This window comes from Uloborus diversus, chromosome 4 (assembly GCF_026930045.1).
Source record: "Uloborus diversus isolate 005 chromosome 4, Udiv.v.3.1, whole genome shotgun sequence".
Lineage (NCBI taxonomy): Eukaryota > Metazoa > Arthropoda > Arachnida > Araneae > Uloboridae > Uloborus > Uloborus diversus.
Window position 1 is genome coordinate 80,917,403 of NC_072734.1, and position 20,326 is coordinate 80,937,728.

At 36.8% G+C, this 20,326-nt stretch overlaps 1 protein-coding gene across 1 annotated transcript in view; it reads left to right on the plus strand.

Annotated features, from left to right (window-relative positions):
• LOC129220309 (uncharacterized) overlaps positions 1–20,326 on the plus strand; it is a 125,830-nt gene that overhangs the window by 100,982 nt on the left and 4,522 nt on the right. Inside the window, exons 15-17 of the mRNA XM_054854707.1 lie at positions 5,662–5,894; positions 6,593–6,779; positions 18,283–18,384. Of these exons, the coding sequence (XP_054710682.1) occupies positions 5,662–5,894; positions 6,593–6,779; positions 18,283–18,384 (522 nt within the window). The remainder of the gene's footprint in view (positions 1–5,661; positions 5,895–6,592; positions 6,780–18,282; positions 18,385–20,326) is intronic.

Below are 20,326 nucleotides of genomic sequence, written 5' to 3' on the forward strand. Positions count from 1 at the left end.
GAGAATCTCGATCTCGCAAGCTGACGAGCTTGGAATGACCGCCCTGTGTTCAGCACTCCATTTAAATATTTTCATTGCTTCGTATTTTTCTTAATCTATTAATAAATTTATGTGGTACAAGGTAAACGTATCATTATTCGGACGAATTTTTAACAGCGCCTAATTTCTGTACATATTAACTGTACATATTTCCGATGTCTTAATAAAATAGTAATCCTCCAACCCCCTTTTTTTACTACTACGTATTTGCTTAACTTTTTTAAGATGACTTAAACAAGATATGAACCAGGCATGTATAAATAAGTAAACTTCTTGTAAATAAGTCGAATAGACATTTAATTCATGCATCAGGGAGACATGTTTTTCGGAACAAAATGAGAAGAATAATTTTCCAACGTTGAGTAGACTGATTATGGTTGTGACAAAATTTTCATTTGCACATTTAACTTTACTGTGGAATGTTTATGCACAGAGCTCTATTTTAGAACAATTTCTTTGAACTTTTGCTGCAGTTTACAATTTTCCTTTCTTTACTAAGGCTGCCCATCTATAGGGAGAAGGGCGTTATGGCACAGGCTGCGCCATTGAAATTTTTTAAGGAATGCTTTTAAGGGTATTTTTCTCTTTTTTTTTTTTTGGTGATCTTTGTGGTATTTAGGAGGGTGCGCCCTTGCTTTTGGGGACAGTGCTCCCCTCCCTTTACGAATTGAAATCACATTTTGGGAAAAGCAGTGGTGGCAGATCTACCAAATGGTCTGACAATAAAGCATGCACTGCAGAATGATTGCTTCTTATGGGGAGGTTAATCGGGCATTTTGCAAAAAGAGAAGAATGTTGTTGCAATTAAAATGCATAGTGTTGGTAATATAATTTCCGTCTTCAATAGCCTATTTTCTGTTTAGTTTATTAAGTGCTATTTCTTTGTACAAAAACTGATACAGATAACATGATATAAAGGAATTTCGTGTACAATTTTCACTATACTCCACTAGATAAAAAGATTTGGTTCGAAAGAAGCTGTAAAGTAAATGAGCACTGTTGTAAAGTGAGGACATTAAACCGAAAAGGATTGTTTGATACACTTATGTTTTCCTGACAATGCGGACAAATGTGTAAAAACAGTTAAACTTTTCCCTTTGTTAAACGATCCTGGTGTTCATGCTATCTAGCTGGAGCTGGGAGAAAGGTGCTTTTTAAGGTAAAACTGCACATTTTAATTCTCATAACTAGTAGAATGTTGTCCCTACAAGTACAATGATTAACTCATAGGATCCAACCAGACAAAAAAGAAAAAGCATGTCAAAACAGGCCCCAGCAGCTAAAGGACGGTTATGCCAGTGCTTGGACCTAAGGAGTGAGGTGATAGGCTGACAAGATCAAAAGTACACCAAAATGGTCTAAAACTACTTTCATCGCAAGTAATACCTAACACGAGGAGACACACAGCCCTTTTCAGGCAAACTTACGTTAACAAAATCAAAATTTACCGCTTTTTAAAGTCTACGAAAATAGATCAATCCAAAAGCTGAAGTTTATGCGAGCAATGCGGAGGAATTGTTAGCAAATAGATTTAATTTTCGTCAAAAAAATAAAATAAAAACTCAATGTATAAGGTGCAATTGTGAGCAATATATCCAGCTCCAGCAAGACTCGATTCGTTGGGATAGATATCGCACTAGATACAGAGCAGCAGAAAGCCAAGGCGGGCTCCTTATCAGTTATGTCGCCAGGCCCCTTCCGCTCCCCCCCCCCCCAAAAAAAAAGAAAAAAGAGGAAGAAGGAAAAAAGGGGAAAAGGAAAATCAAAGGGAAAAAGAATTTTAAAAAGGGGAAAAATTTATCCCCCCCCCCGATCAAAACTACTTATTAGAAAACAAATAACTCTATTTGAAGTGCCACAACAATAAATACCAAAAGAGTAAATTTTACTTAATCTCTACGTTTTCTCTTATTCGTAGTCCCCCCCCCCTTTCCTTTTTTTTTTAATTTCCTTCTTTTTTTGCGTCAGTGTCGCAAGGCCTCCCAAGGCTCGAGCCCTAGTTTCTGACTGGGCTGACATAGCCTCTCGTCGGGCCTGACTTTATAACTTCTTAAAATGTACGAGAAATACTAAAAACGATATATCTTACATCCAGTCTGCTGTAACTGCAATTTAAACTGATCGACTGAAAAAAGAAATTATGTCTTGATGTTTTTATTTACATTATTTCAGTATTTCGATATAATTCAATACTGTTTGCCTGAAGTATGTGTGTGCGTGAGAGAGACATATTCTTTCAAACTTCAATTTCTAAGATCATGATTTCTTTTCCCGAAAATGACGTTATTAACACTACCGTGTGTGACATATTCATTTTGCTCTGTTCGAATATTTAAATCGAATTCCAATTTCATTACCGAAATTTCAAAGGTATCATGGCGTGCGCCTTTAAAAAATTCAAATAAAATTTGGCAGATTTTTTTGAGAGTTTGAAAACAAAGACTTAGCGACATTTTTTTATTCTTTGTAGCTTCTGATTGGAAAAAAAAATCAATTATGCTCCGTGGGGAAGGAAATAATCTATTTCCAATGATGATATTTCTCAGACACTTTTCCACTTAGAAGAATATTATCCCGTCTTTAAAAAGTGCGATTTGAAAGTAAGAGAAGTGGTCTTTTATAGCTTATTTTGCGGAAATTAAAACCGTCTTCCCATATTCATAATAAATTTTGCTTGCAAGTTCTGTAAATTTGCCACTTTTTCTCCGTTGACTTTTTACAAATAAAGACAGTTTAAAAATACGAGCATTTTCATTTTACTCTAATAATTTAGATGTCTTATTAAAGATGTGATTTTAATTTCAGTTTAAATTGTTGCACATTTTTGTAAATAAGCTTTTTTTTTTGAAATCCGAGCCCGAGTAGCGATTGCTAGTCGATTTAAGTCAGTGAGGGATGGTTTCCGTTTTATCGAGAAAGTCTGAGTTGATTAAGACAGCACATGATATAGATGGAAGAACCATCTATCAACATTTCGATAATTTTGAACCGGACAACTCCTGGTTCAGCGACCCTAGAGGTACACAATGAGGGACCTGCGCCCTGCCCTACCATCTAGGGTTTCTCAGGGTACGGACCTTTTGACCGGGGACCCCTCTCGTCCTTCAGGAACAGTTCAATCCACTTACGACTTTAGGCACCGTGGACCCAGGAACAGACCTGACTCTGGTGGCATACATTGCATACTCACTGTTCCACTCAGTTAGCCATTGTGCAGATATAAATCTGCTCATACGTAAGTAAGAGTGGTAACACCCCTAGAGGTATTGACTCACGTAGAGGACTTTATGACCACGGTATATTGAGCGTGCCTCAGTCATCATCAGCGAACACGGAGGATTTTCGACCGACTTGCATTGAACCTGTAAGTCTCCAATGTTCCCGGTATGGAACAACTAATGATAGGAGGGTCCTTCTTTTGAAGGGTGCATAAAAACCTACACTCCAATGTGAGAAAAATAGAAAAGCTCTCATACAAAGTGCAAAATAAAACAACTAAAAACTCTTTATCTACTACTTTTCTTAGTGCGCTAGACCGTTAGAGTACATTGCAACTCTAATCTTTTCAGATGACATCATGAAACATTAATTCTTATACCATTAAAACATTTGCTTTCAGATTGCACTGGGTTTCTTGTTTATCACACAGGATAAATATATGAGAATTATATAGTATTTCCCAAATATTTATTCAGTAAGAATCCATCTAAAAGCTGACCATGGGAGCCCCGGTGAGAGGTCGCGAGAAGTCACTGTGACCTCCCAAAAACTTCCTTATTCGGCAAATTTTGTCTGACTATTCTGCAAAATATCATAATTTCGCAAAATTTGGAGTTCTGTTCGGCAGAATCATCGTCATTCGGAGAAATTAGGAGTTCTATTCAGCAAAATTATTATCATTTGGCAAAATTTGGAGTTCCATTCGGAAAATTGAGAATTTCTGCCCTCCCCAAAATGTAAGTTTGGGTGGTGGTTCACTGTGGTTAACTTTCAGAGACATTAACTACTATTAATTGAAACAGTCCTCGATAACTGTTACTGACTGAGTCAATACGGAATAAGTTTTGCTTTATATCAAGTGGAACATAGAAATTTTAGATTTTGGTGTCAAAACAAAAATGTATAACAATTTTTTTTTTTTTTTTGGTCATTTTAGGATATATGTCGAAAAAGTACTACTTCTAGAGTATAAAGGTTTTTCAGGACTGAAAAATTTTGATTTCACCCGTCATTTTGAATGGAAACTCGCATAGAAAATTCGGGGACTTTGTAGGGGTTTTTCTGCACGTTGTGAGGAACTAACTGAAAATATTATTAAAACTAGCTGGGTGCCCGGCGTTGCACGGGCTACTTAAAAAATGAAAGAGATGTTCAATTGATGTTTTTGTATTACTCTGACATCAGTTTCTAAAGCGCTAAGGAGTAAATAATTACGCGTAATGCAAGGTTTGCAAAACACCAGTAGAGCATATTTCTGGCAAAAATCTCTTTAACGTTAATCATAGTTATCAATGATACAAGTTATGAGCATTTTCAATTAACACAAAAGATGAAAATATATGCAATATATCAATTATAATCTGTGCTTACGTTAAAATGAATTACATTTGATAGACTAAATCTGAAATATTTATGTACAATTACAATCAACTTTTTCATAAAATGACACACACTTTTTGGTTGATTACGTGAAACTAAACCAAGACTTAATAATTTCCAATAAGCAAAAATTTAATACCAAATCATCAGATTCCAATTAAGCTTTAGTTAAAATCCTTAAAAAAAATCTTTTTTGCTATACTCTGTTTCACTTAAAGAAATCCAAACAATCTTAATTTAACATGTTCTTTTAACGATACAAACTTTATTTCAAAAATAGAAACAGTAAGGAAAAATAGAGTTATTACAGTTCAAAAACTCGTAACGGGAAAAAGTCCAACAAAATAAACATAATTAGTCGCACAGCCTAAATGTACCAAAATATGACGCCGGTGAATGATAAACTTACACTACAATCAATAAACATAGCTAAAGAAACAACTTTCACATGCTGAAAAGAGTTAAGAACGTTGAATGTAAAAAATAAAAAAAGGACAGACGATAAAATAAAGGCTATGTCCGAATAGGGCAACCAATTTTAAAATAATTTAAAATGAAATTCTAGATGGAAACGTTGTTTTAAGATTTGGACAGCAGCCAAAAAAATCTCTTTTAAAATAATTATTAGAATTTTACTTGCTCACCCATAAGCAAAATGGCAACAGGAAAGAAATAAAAATTTCTGAATAACGTTATATTAACTAACGCTTTAATTAATATCTCCGCTAATTAAAGTCGCACAATTACGAGATTGGTCCTATTGTTTTCTTTGGAAAATTTTGAATTGATCGGTATCCCATTTGACTCTCGATTCGCAGCGGTTCTCCAAAAGATCGATCTTCAGACAGACAGACAGACGGACGCGAACAGATTTTAATATGTAGTAGAGTAGATATAAATGTGTAATTTAAATAAATCCTACATTTACTGGACTATTGTTATATTTCTTTCGGACAAATAAGCCTTAGATAATGTAGCCGTCAAACAGATTTCTTTATTCCTGTCATTCGAAATGTTTTTCAGGTGTCTATACAGTTTTTGCTCCTACTGACGATGCTGTCAATGCTCTACCCCAGGAGATGTCTTACTCTATTGATTCGAATCCAAACCAGATGAAATCCGTGCTTCAGTACCACATCATCCCTCAAAGGATCAATTTGAACTCTCTTAGCAACGAAGAAACTGCTTCTACGCTGCTTCAAGGGAAAAAGATCCGTTTCAATGTGTACGGAAACGGACAACCTAATTGCAGACAGGTATTTAAATCTTCTTGGAGACAATTAGATTGGTTTAATAAAAATTTATTATAGCTTTAACCCTATCGGAAGTTTATTCATGGCTATGAGCAGAATGTCTCCAGGAACCAAATTGAAATATTTAACAAGTGCGTTGTCTAACTTGACAAGCATTGCCAACACATTTTACGAGCTTTTGAGAGTATTTTTTAAGTTGAATATTTATGTGTAAAGTTTAGGATTCGAGAATCAACTGTTATTATTAGCAATTGACATTAACTGGTAAAGTAAGCAAAAACCTTAATATCTAATAATTTTAGGAAAAAATAAACACCCAACTTTGACTCAGTTTCATAAAGTGAGAAAATGGCAAATGTTTAAGTAATTCAGTAAAGCAGGATATTAGATATAGGGTTATTTGATGTTGGTCTTTGATGGAACAGTTATCTAACTTGAAGTAAAGTAGGCTTGAAACAACTTTCACCAAACTTTCAAACTTCGTTTTTTGGCCAGTTTTTTGATCAAACACTCCTATATGTGCATCGTTTCAATTACGCTTTTTGTTATGAACTTTGGAACAATTTAACTATTAATTATATGTTTCAAAGTACCCCCAGCCCTGACACGCTAGTACAAGTTTCATGTTATTACATCAGATGAATCAGGTTTTCTGACGTATAGAGCACATTCGAAGATATATCACAATTCTTTCATCCTAGATGGTGACTGCTTCGGGCACACCTATTGATGGATCTTTGGCTACCATGGGATCAGTGCAGCTCATTCCTGTCACCCAAGTTCTTTATCAACCTGCTGGAAACGTGTTGACGATTATCGACTCTTCCCCGATTCTCACAAATCTTTCTAGCGCTGTGAAAAACGCTCGCCTTTCTTGGGTACTATCTGGTAAGTCCATTTTTTACGAATCTTGTTTTTTAAATTGTCGGATTTCTGTTCGGAAAGCAACTTCTTAGCAGACATTTAGTCACTTTCAAAAAACTGATGACGGAAATGATTATAATTCTAAGATGTGAGATTGGTATTTTATCACAGTTCCTTTTAGTTTAAGAGTTGGGTTTATAGTTTTTCCCCAAAAAAACCGACTTGGCAACCGAACCGGAGAGTTTTGCTTGCAAAAGGCATATAATACATCCCTTAATGTCCCTGCGCATTATCCAACACCTTTCCGGGGCCGTTAGGCGTGGGCGGACTCGTGAACATGACTTTTTGCAATAATTTAAAACCAGTAACGAACTGCACGACATTTAAGTAACTATATCGAAATAGTTTTATAAACACGTAGGAAAATTGTCAGAGGCCTTTCCGGGGCGGTTAAGCGAGGGTGCGTGAACATGACTTTTTTGTCATTTTTAAAAACCAGTAACCGAACTGCACGACATTTTAGCACAAGGTTCATAATAGTTTTTTAAACACGTAACCAAATTGTCAGACACCTTTCTGGGGCCGACCGGACGATATGGTTTTTTTTTCGCCTATCAATTCAACACAGCGCACTCCATTTGTTAATTGCAAAACCGACAACCGAAATGCACGACATTTTGGCAACTGATTCAAAATAGTTTTATAAACGTGTAGAGAAATTGTCAGACACCTTTATAAGGCCGTTAAGCGAGGATGGACGTGCGAACATGACTTTTTTGCAATCTTTAAAAACCAGTAACCGAACTGCACGACATTTTGGCACAAGGTTCAAAATAGTTTTTTTAAACGCGTAACCCGGCCCCCCGCAAGGTGTCTGACAATTTGGTTACGCGTTTAAAAAACTCTTTTGAACTTTGTGCCAAAATGTCGTGCAGTTCGGTTACAGGTTTTTTAAGATTGCAAAAAGTCATGTTCGCGCACCCATCCTCGCTTAACGGCCCCGGAAAAGTGTCTGACAGTTTTGCTACGCGTTTATAAAACTTATTCGAATCGGCTGCAAAATGTCGTGCAATTCGGTTTTCAGTTTTGCAATCTAAAAAAATATATAGTGCGTGGTGCTGAATTGATAGGTGAAAAAAAAAACATATCGTCCGATCGGCCCCGGAAAGGTGTCTGACAATTTGGTTACCCGTTTAAAAAACTATTTTGAACCTTGTGCCAAAATGTCGTGCAGTTCGGTTACTGGTTTTTTAAGATTGCAAAAAAGTCATGTTCGCGCGTCCACCCTCGCTTAACGGCCCTGTAAAGTTGTTTCACAATTTCTCTACGCGTTTATAAAACTACTAGTGGCACCCGCACGGCTTTGCCCGTAATAGAAAAATTAAAAAATCTTTTGGTTCGCCTTATATTTACAAAAAATGTATGGTGAATTTTCTCGCCAATTGGCTTCTACCCATGTTACGGTTCCACGTCATGATTATTTCGTATCTCGCCAATTTACTTGTGCCCATGTTACGGTTCCACGTTATGATAATTTCGTAATTTACTCGTCCATCTTATGATAATTTTATTCTTAAAATTGGAATAGATAGAAAAAGAACCACATCGAATTTTAGAAAAATCGCTTCGAGGTGCACACCCCTATGCTACAAACTAACTTTGTGCCAAATTTCATGAAAATCGGCCGAACGGTCTAGGTGCTATGCGCGTCACAGAGATCCTGACAGACAGAGAGACTTTCAGCTTTATTATTAGTAAAGATTTCGAATCAGTTGCCAAAATGTCGTACAGTTCGATTACTAGTTTTAAATTATTGCAAAAAGTCATGTTCACGAGTCCGCCCACGCCTAACGGCCCTGGAATTGTGTCGGAAAATGCGCAGAGACATTAAGGGATGTACTACGAGCCTTTTGCAAGGAAAACTCTCCGGGTCGATTTTTTTGGAGCTAGCTCTTAAACTATTTTTGTTAGAGTTAACGAGCTAACTCTTTGCTGCACGGGAGGGGGGGGGAGGACAACATATCAAAGAGAAAACAGAAGCAAAATATCAAGACCCGAACCAGCCGTGTTCTATATTTTTCCTAATAGTCAGTGGAGTTTGTGCAAAAACATTTCACTTCCGGATACCAGTATGAAATTTTGTACAGCACTTATGTTCATATAAGAGAGCAAAAAAACGCCGGGAGGCAATTGATTGGAGGTCAAAACTCCCTTGTGGTGACGTCATCAAAATGGTCGCCATGTATCGGTTAGTACGTTGGTTCAACTGCTTAGAACTACATAATAGGTCATAATTTTGTAAAATTCAAATACATTATCTGAAAGCCATTTAAAAAAGCTCTTCTACAGTGCTTAGTTTTATTTTCTACTAGCGGTACCCGCACGGTTTTGCTCGCAGTAAAAAAATTAAAATGTAATTTGATTCGCTTGTATATTTACACACAATGGAAGATGAATTTTTCGCCAATTTGCTATGTTAATTTGCTCGGCCATTTTATGGCTCCTTCCTTCTTTCCTTAGTTGGAAGACAGCCCTGGATGGATCATGGATTTTTCAACAATTTTTTTTTGTGTTACGGTTCCACGTTATGATGATTTGGTAATTTACTCGTCCACGTTATGATAGTTTGCTCGGTAAAATGTTCTTAAAATTGAAATAGCAAAAGAATAAAATCGAATTTTTGAAAAATCGCTTCGAGATGCAACTCCCATGCTACAAACTAATTTTGTGCCAAATTTCGTGAAAATAGGCCAAACGGTTTAGGCGCTATGCTCGTCACAGAGAGACATCCGGACAGACATCCCGACAGATATCCAGGCGAACTTTGAGCTTTATTATTAGTAAAGAAGACAAATAGTTTAATAATTATGACAAAAACAACATGAAAATTGATAGGAAAACAATGACTTTCTTGTATGCGCCGATATTGGAGTAAAATTTTTACTGTTGTACCTGCATTATAAAATAACCTTTCCAGTTTCATTAAATTTAAATTTGTACTTCATGTTTTAACACCTTTTGTCAGTATTTTGCCTGTATACTGAATGAAAGGGAGGTTAAAATGCAGAAATATTCAAAGACACCGCCCAAATGAATCGAGGACTTAACTATTAATGCTAGCGTATAATAAAGCAATTTTGTTAAACATGCTTACGATTTAAACATTTAAGAGAAATGGATGAAAATTACACGTTTTAATACAAAGAAAAAGTACCTGTTATAACGAAAACTGTAATAAGTTTTTTTAAGGAACGTTTTACGTATTGCCCTGACCCTCACAACTACAAAGAAGTGTACAATTCACACCTGATCTGACGCATCGACAGCGTGTAGACTTGCACTAGCTCTCTTGCATCTCTTTGCACGTGCATGATATAAGTTCCTGTAATTTCTCAATTGTTATTTTTGGGTGTGCATACCAAAGAGGTTCATACTGTTCACCAATTTTTTCCCATCCCCACTCACATGGATCCAAGAGCTGAAAACTTTGCTGAAGACATTTTGTCCATAGTGAATATCGCAACATTGCTCTCTTTAGGTGATGCAGAAGAACGTTGCTAGATGGTGGAAAACATTCAACTGGTCTGTTTGCTGGGTGAAGAAAATTCTCCTAGCAGCATTTACGGTTTCCACCGATCTTGATGAATGATACGTCAGGACGACGAAGCGCTGAATAAGTAGGAAATGCTTATTGTCATCATTGATGCTTTTGGTTACTTTAGAATAGTACAAAAAAACTTTGTCAACATCTCTAAACGCCATCCACATTTGCCATGCAGTACCTAGTTTTACCAATGCTGGCAAAATTAGACACCGGATCAATTCATGTAAAGGCACGGGAAAAGGGCAGAAGATCTGGTACACCTTGTGGAACTTTGCGGTTCAAAACGTGGATGGAAAGATACCACAGATATTCTCTACTTCCATACTCATAGCTCTTGCAGTTTCGGAACTCGGAATATAGCAATCACTACATCATCCCTGTCAACAGTTTTCACGGTGATATTAGCATGACCCGAGTATTCTAAGTGCCGTCAGACTTCAGGCTCTGATTTTCTTCGAACTCCCCAATCATGCGCAAAACTTTAGTCCAGCAACGATCCATTGTATTAATGAAGCTCCTATGACTTAAACTTAATAGATTAATTGATGATTTTTAAATTAATTTGTTGTTTTGCTCATGCATATGGTCGTGTGCCATCCTGGAAAATTTCCTCTCAGTTTTGGAGCCAGATATATTTCCCCAATGAAACTCCTGGAAAATAGCTGAATGCATCTCTGGTAACGGCTTCCAATTGAACAGAAATACTGAAGGCCATTGGGCACAATTTGTATGATCAAGAGCAAACATCTATGGACATATGTTCTCAAGAGTGACAGTAAAACCTGAGAAATTTTCTTGACGAATAGTGCGCACCAGATTTAAAAGTATACATTCTAGCTCTATAGTGATCTTCCAGTACTTAAACTGAGGCGATTCTTCTGATCTTCGCTTAACCCAATCTGTAAATGTTTCGTCTATATCTCTTTTCGATTTTGATACGCTTTCTCTAACAGAACTTGGAGAGTGGTTACTGCAAAATCGTGAGCGAATCGACTTCTCTTCACATGCGAAACTTTCAGTGTTTCTTCTGCTCTTCCCGATGTTGTTACATGAGTTTCTACTAGGAGTTCAGTTCATCCACTTCCTTCAAGCCATGTACCTATTGCAGATGAAACAGCCATTTCTTTGTGAAGACCACCTAACATGACCAACTTTTTATTTTCGCCACACTCATTCGGCATAGCCCACTAAATAGATTTTAGCAGGGCACGTAGATTTGACCTAGATTACAAGCACTTAATTCATTAAATATTTTACTTTTTCAAAAGCACATTTAACAAATGACTGCAAGCTATGTTAGTATTTTGAGGTCACATGGAACAAATGAAGGAGAAAAATTTATTCCAAAAAATATTTCGAGTTTTTAATACGTTTTGCTTATTGAAAATGACGTAAAGAAATAAATACAAGCTATATGATAATTTCAATACTAGATGGAACGAACAGTCGATGTTATCGATTTCAAACCGTAATTGAATTATATGACTCACCTTTATTCGATATTATTTGCTACAGCATTAACTAATCAAATATTCAGCTATTGAAAATTATATCTGAATAATAAACATATCACTATGGAATTAATTGCTGCTGAGAACAGCAGAACTGGAAATAAACGAGCTAAGCGAACTGCAATCCAAAGTTACAGCTTGTTGGCAGGAAAAATTCAAATAGTCGTTCTGATTCTTGTCGCTAGACGGCAGTCTTTCGCACTTGCAAAAGAAGTGAATTATTATGGGACAATACATATGTGTATTTAATCCGGTAAGGAATTTTTAATTAAAAGTTTCACTGCGGGTTAGATGCGGCGGAACAGTTGGAACAGTTCAATGAGAATCCCCCCCCCCCTCCCGCTCCATGTAGTAAGGTTATTGCAGTGCAGTTTTTAAAACTATTTACTGGGGGGAGGGGGAACAAATGCATATTTTTCTAGTTTATTTCAGAGCTTTTATTTAGTGCCCCTAATTTTTTACGGAAGAATGATTTCTAATGGCGTTTTTAGCAGTCAAACGAAACTTTTCACCTTTTCACGACATCCATTTTGATAACAGAAGTTTTAATAACTCTAACTACTACTTGTCTTCGGAGAAAAAATCAGTCTCTGTTAAATAGCTCTTTTAAAGCTCTTTCAGATGATACACATTAATACTACAATATAAAGATCTGTGATGTAATGCTAAGCAGTTAAACGTACGTACTTACCTTTCCAGGCAGCCATTTTGATGACGTTAACTGCAATAATTCTTAAACTATTTATGATGGGGAAAAAATTCAATCACTATTAAATAGCTCTTTTAAAGCGCTTTTAAATGATATACTTTAATATCACAATATTAAGATCCAGAATAGAGTTCTAAGCAGTTAAACGAAAGTACTATTCTTTAAAAGGTGACCACTTTGATGACGCCATCACAGGGGGTTCATGACCTCTGATCAAATGCCTCCCGGCGGATTTTTGTTCTTAGATATATACATAAGCATTGTGCAAAATTTCAGACTGGTATCCGGAAGTGAAATGTTTTGGGTATTTTTGTCACAAACTCCACGGACTATAAGATTACTTGTTGATGATAGCTATTTCGCACGGCGACACAGGTCGCAATATCAGAATGAATGAAAATTTTTGTATTGCAACAGGCTACCTGTTCTTTGATAAAATGGCTGAAATCGTCGAGAAAACGAATTTTTTAAGGGCCTAGTCCAGTTTGAAACTTCTTTCGAAAATATTGAATTACAAGTTTTTTTGTAAGCAGTTTATTTATTTATTTATTTATTTATTTATTTATTTTTTTTTTTTTTTTTTGAAGATTTTACTTGAAAGTCATTATTTTTATACATAAATGACTATTTTTGTGTGTATGTATGTCCGGAGTAATCTTCAAATTTACTGGACCGATTTTAACCATTTTTTCACCGTAGATAGCTACATATCAGGGAGCAACATAGGCTATAATTTATTTCTAAAAAAACTCAGTTTAAAAAAGTTATGATGGAAAACAGTAAATGTCATGTAGTTTCTCCATTAAATGATTGAATATGAAACGAAATGTTACGAAAATTCGTTGCCTTACAACAGCAATGTTAATAGTAATCATTAATTTAAAGTCAAATATTAATTTAAAGGCATTTAAATGTTTGGAAACACTTATGGAACAACTTTTTACACACTGAAGCATAGTAGAGAACTTTTTTTTGTGTGTGCGTGCGTGTGTGTGTGTGTGTGTGTGTGTGTGTGTGTGTGTGTGTGTGTACTATTTAGTTAAATGAATAACGCGCACAGTTTTTTTTTTAGTGATCTTCGTTTTAGTTAGTTCATATTTTGGAAATTCTTCAAATTTTTACATGCTTAAATGTCGTCCTTTCAGTTCTAACTGAATACTATTTCGTTCTTTATACTTATTGCTATTTTATTTTTATGGGTAAGGAAGAAGCTCGATCTTTAATCACGTCAAAGCGGTGTGTTTTGAGTTCTTTCAGTTAAAACAGAAAGCGAATGAAAATAGCGATTGTTTCTCGCAATTATTACTGACCCAGGCAACGCCATGTATTTTCGCTAGTTATTCAAATAAATGGCTGGATTATTTAGTTACCGAGGTGACTGATGGCTGTTCTCTATTGCAGATCTTTAACTTTAGCCATGGTTAGCCATCCCAGCATTAGCAATACCCCCCTCCCCTTTCCTCCCCGCAATTTTACCGAGCCCTCCCTTCCCCCCTCCTTACCAAAAAAAAACGCGACCTCCGAACAAAAAGACTGAAATCCTCTTAAAATAACTTCTCTAAAATTTTCCAACTGTATAGTCTGCGTCATGCTCCCCCCCCCCTTCGCATAGGATAGGTGCCCAATGATTAGTATTAGAGTAAATGAGGCTGGATATTTGTTCACAGATACATAAAATAAATCCGGTCAGTTCCCATCTGTGTGTTCTCTGTAACATCTCACCTGTGACTGGGGAACATCCCTTTTTGACAGTTGTTCCAGTGATGACTTTCGAGCTCTTACGCCGTCTATGGTCACTTCAATTCTGTACTGGGCTGCAAGACACCTCAAGTCCGAAAAGACAATGGCCGGCGTAATTTAAAAATTATAAATATTTATTTGAAGAGAGTGCTGATGACTATTCTCTATTGCAGATACTTTACCTATGTAATGTGCGTTGAATATATATCATTTGCTCTTAAGCCTCCTCCCGTAAAGTGTTGAATTCATGAGCCTAAATCTATTGATATATAGAGAGCGAAAGATCGCGGTGTTAAAATTCTGATATCGCTCAGCCGTAGACTTCATAAATTATGATACTTTTAGAAAGAGTGCAAAGATTTGTGTGTGTGGCAGAGGGAGGGGGTAGAGAGAGAAAAAAAAGAGATGATTTTAACTCACTTCAGAACTCTCGTTCAATAGCACTATCCATTTTTTACTCCTTTATTCCATTTGTCTTTGTTATTTTTATTCTGACGCACTCAGATCAAAAAAGTCTTATCGTGGAAGATCGAAGTTACATGCAAATTTCGTTCTGTCCACAAAACGGTAAAATTTGAATTTCAATTTTAGTGCCTTATGGCGCGAAAAGAATATATTTTATTCCAACTCAGTTGGAAATTTTATTAATGCTGTCTGAAAAGGAATACTGAGCATGGCGTATCTTTGCAGTCGAAAATTTTTGTTAAAATGCTTATGTGTACTTATTCCGTTTTCAAAGTCATGTTTGATGAATAGATGCTGTTGACCAAAAAGTCCCTTAAAGTTTAGGTGCTTTTATTTCATTCAGAGCATTTGCATCATTTACGGAACTTGAAATTATATCCTTTGAAACGTTAAGAACCGCCTCAGTGTGACAAAATAAACTCGTTTGTAAATTTTTCAATTCCCCCCCCCCCCCTCCTCCTTTTTTTCCAGATTTTCCCAAGAAAACCAGTAAAATATTGATTTATTTATTTATTTATTTTTATTATTATTTTCACGTTATTTACAGAAAAACAAAGACTATAAGTAAAATTTAGTTACGATTTTCAAGTAACTGTTGAAATTTGGAATAATTGGCCTTGTTGCAGTTAAAAAAAATGAAAGAGCTGCTAAATTTGAAAAATAAAGAAAAGGTTAAAAGTTGGTTTTACTCTTTCACCATAATTAAGTGATCCCTAAAAATGCATGTAATTATTCGTAAAAGCTATTTTTAGAGGAAAGAGATTATCTAGCAATCATCCATAGAATTCTAATAGATTGTGGCTGTAAATCTTGATTAGGGTATTCTTCTGAAACAGTTGCTTTGAAACGACAAAATAGTAACTGTACCAATATTTCTTACCGATCTTGTGAAAACAATTTCATTTTTAAAAAACTTTGTGACCGATAAATTTTATCTACTGTTTCAATCAGATTTATTAATTCCTCTTGCACAGTTTTTTTTTTTTTAATTTAATTCTGTTGATTTGAGTTATACACACGGTAGCGGAAGCAGCGCGACTTAACGACGTCAACTGTCTCTTCATACAGGAGGGTATCAGACTTTCACTTTCCTCCTTCAAGTCATCAAAGATAGTTTAAAATTACATTTGTGAGACTTTAATATCGAAAAATTTCGGGAGGAGAGCCGCTTACCTGTCTTTTCCTCCTCGTTTGACGAAAAATAGCCTAAAATGGAATTTTTGAGATTTTAATTTTAAACAAGTTCTGGAATGTGCCATCACTCCCTTTCCGAACGTCTCAATGAAATTAGCGTTAAATTGCGTTTTTGTAACTTCAATATCAAAAAAAAATTCTGGAACAGAATCAGAATTTTGACAATGTTTCTAATATCATTAAGGATGTCCAGAAATGTGTTTTTAGGATTTCATTCCCAAAAACATTCCGAAGAAAGCATCTGAACCCTCTTCATTTCCTAAACATCACAAATCACCAAAGATAGTCTAAAATAACGTTTTTAAAACTGTAATTAGTAAGTGGAAAAGCATTGGAAGACCCCGAAGATAACTTAAAATTGGCTTCATATTTGAGAAATTGTTTTGGGGGAGAGAATCGCAACCCGTCCTTTCCACAATTTTACGAAGATTGCCTCAAAATGCGAGTTTTGATGTGAGTTTTCAAAAATTTCTCCGCGGGTAGGACTCTAAAACCTATCTTCTGATCATCTCTAACACCTCCAAAGATCGGTTAAAACTGTGTTTTTAAGGCTTCAAGTTAGAAAATTCTCCCCAACTCCGTTCTTCTTCTGATTCAAAGACATCATAAACATTTTAAGGACCTATAGCTATTGGTATCTATATTTTCTCCAAAGCAATATATTGCACATAAAGTACTGCATTTTTTTTTTTTTTTAATTTCCCTCACCCCTATTTAAATACATTAAACTAACTTTAATATGGGAGTTTGAAGAAAGATGGTAGAGGGCGATAGCGTCAAGTCCGCGTCACCTCCCAAAAAAAAAAAAAAAAAAACGAAGATGTAGCCCTGACGGGGGGGGGGGGGGGGTAGCTAAAAACTACTTTTCTCGTTGCGGCTCGGCGTGCATCTCCGTAACGTGAATCCTGACTATGTCCATGCCACTATTGAGCGCAAATTTAAAAAATAAATTTAAAAAAGCTATGGGCAAGTTGGGGAGAGGGGGGACAAAACTATCTGAACTGAGATATTGTTGGATATTTGACCCGCCTCGCTTCCAAAAGTTTACAATGTGGCCCCTGAGTGAAAAGGGTTGAAGACCCCTGGCATAGACCATCGATCTTAGACCTATAGACCTTAAAGAGATTGGGGCAAACCTAACCCGGCAGCACCGTAATGCTGTGATTTCGATCTGCGAAGCCTTCACATTGCTATCAGGTTAGGTTTTCCCCAACTATAGACCCAGAAGGTAGGTAGAAGCAAAAGTCACGTGAGCAAGACCTCGAAAACTAACATCTGTACAAAACTTGACTAAGAGTTACCAGAGCGAACGGCAAGCGTTTCAGCAGCTCTTTTCTACCGCTTTCAATTGATCAAAGCTAAAAAGTCCTTACCATGTGGTCTGATCCCTTGTGAAAAGAAGTCGAAATGTGGCAGTGGTACCTCCGTCGAGTCTGTAAGTTAACTTGAAATAGAATAAATAGCCCGGTCCACGGCTGGAATAGTGTTATACAAATACAAATGTGACTACCAGCAACAGGCTCTGGGCCCAGCTAGGCTGGTCCTAGTGAATTAATTAGTCCTAATGAAGATAAATGGTCCTCTTAAAGCTATCCACCCCCTTGTTCATTACCGCCTCTTCTGGTAAGCTGTTTAAAGTGACCACGACCGACGACCATACTAAAGTAGTAGCTTTTCCTGATTTCCTAGTTAGCCTGAGATTTAAATAGCTTAAAACAATAACCCCTCGTTCTGCTTTCGAGCAAAAATTTAATCCATTAACATCGTTCATTTTGGTAAATTTAAATAACTGAATCATGTCCCCTCTGAATCTCCTTTGCTCCAGGCTATACATATTAAGCCTATTAAGTCTAGTATCATAATCTAAATCTGAAAGTCCCCTTACTAGTCTAGTTACCCTTCTTTGAACCCTTTCCAATACAGAAATATCTTTCTTCAGATAAGGCGAGCAAAACTGAATAGCATATTTCACAAAACTTCAATACATACGTCACATACTCTCAGGGGCGTGCACAGAGGGGGAGAAAGGACACCTGTTGGCCCGGCGACTGAGCCTGAAGGGGGCCCGAGATTTTTAAAATGAGGAGTGAAATATATGTAGGAACGTAGGGGTGAACAGTATGGAGGGGAGCCCGTAAAAGTCATTTGTGACGGGCCCCGAAATTTCTGTGCACGCCCCTGCATACTCTGATATCCATCAGTTGACTTTTCTTGTAAAAAATATTAGTTTTTTATGTATGCATTTCCCTTGAGTTATTGCATGAAACAGTCATCGAAGTTACTACAAACAGAATTTGATTCCAGGAAATGGTCCGGTGACGCTTTTTGCGCCAAGTGATACTGCATTCCAGAACCTTTCCGAGGAGGATAGGCGAAGATTTGTAGAAGACAAGCAAGCGTTTTCGGGTAAGTTGAAATTGAGATTATTTTCTTTTTGCGTTTCACAGTATATTTTGAGTGAAGTTCTTTCGAAACTATAATTTTTCCACTTTGTAGAATTATTGCATCATCGTCAATTTTTCAGGGCAAGATTTCTGCGATAAATAAATTTCTTGTACAAATAGACATTTGATGTCAGTAATGACATCGTCAAGTTCTCCAAATGCTTAAAGGGAAGTTTATTCTTGATCCTTTGAGAAATTTATTAAAGGGTCTTAATATGTTCAAGGAAAATGCTAACCCGTACTTGCTAACTAGCATTATTACTATAATATATATATTTTTTAAGATCATTCCATGAAACGATTCATGAACAGAATGATTATGGCTCAACTTCCTACTCTCAGTGAGGGGGGGGGGGGAACTATTTTGAACTTTGTACAGAGAGCAATTTTGATGCAGAAAAAAGGGAATTTCTATAAGACCCGCTTACATCGCAATCTGCAGTTAGCCAATACTGTCTGAATATTACCTGCTTTCTACCTCAAAAGGAGTCTTCAGGAAAATTCTAATTGCAAGTACCCCCCCCCCCCTTTTTTTCCCCCTACCACGAAGAATTTTCTTATCGAGGTTTGACAATGCCTCCAATGAGCTAGATATGTGGTCCATGGAAAGGAGCTTGGTATCGAAAATCTACTAAATTTCTGTGTCTGGTCAATTATATTGATAAACAAGCCATAGATATCTGGTATGATGTTTATTTTTTTCTAATGCAGTTTTTCTAATGCACCTCTGCAATGACGAAAAAATGTGCGTTTGAGCACGTTCTTCGATTGTGCGATTTAAGGGGACCCCACAGGGTTGTTGTGCTTACAGTCCTAAAATTTCTAAATCGGGCTCTGGTGATGGAACCACGCTATCAGGGTCGATGGAGTGCAACAATGTTGGCTGACTACTGTTGGAAACTTCAGCGCAACTTGCCAAATACTCAGCACAAACGCAAGTCTACAGCAATGAAATTCAAACCGAACTAATTTTAAATTAAAAACCTTTATGTTATAACTATGTACTTTATATGTGTATTATACACTGGTGTAAGAAATAAAGAGAATTTTCAGATGTAGTCAATTATCTCCAGAACTACTGCGCCGATTTTAATGAAATTTAGTATGTACATACATTGAAACAACGCAAAACAAATAACCGTCCAAGATTTGAAATGCACACGCATGATCGAAGACTCGTTAGTGTTAGATGGTATGAAACAGTGGTTGCAAAATTGAACAACAAAATGGGTTAATGAGGGTATGGCCCCTTCTAACAAACCTATAGACCCTGTAGTGTGACTCCATACTTGAAATGAAGTAGTTTATGGGATCCTGGGGTAACTGTTTCCACTCGTTCAACAACGTTGTTCTCAGACTATGGATGGTCTCCGGAGAGGTGTTGCGAGTTGCTATTGCTCTCCCGAGAGCGTCCCAGACATGCTCTATAGGATTGGAGTCTAGAGATCTGCTTGGCTAAATCCTCCAGTGAATATCCTCCCCTTTCAGAAATTCGTCGACCAGAAGAGCTGTGTGTGGCCTTGCGTTAACATCCATTAAAATTACCCCAGGACTAACAGTACCTCTCAAGAGGTGATCACAGGGCTCAAAGTCAACATCTCTATTCCTCGCAACTGTCAAAGAGCTTCTATCAAAGACATGGAGGGGTGTGCGGTCACCCAACATGATGCCTATTTACACCGTCAAACCACCACCGTCATAATGGTCGATTTCGCGCATATTGGAGGGCAGGTAGTGGGTTCCTGCTTCTGTCCAATGAACGTAGGACAATAATAGTCGGTTAAGCTGAACCGGGAGCCAATACCTGCCCTCCAATAACCGCAAAATCAACCATTATGGATGAGGAGGTTTCACGGTCTGGGCAGGCATCGTGTTAGATAGCTGCAGCCCCTCCATGTCTTTGA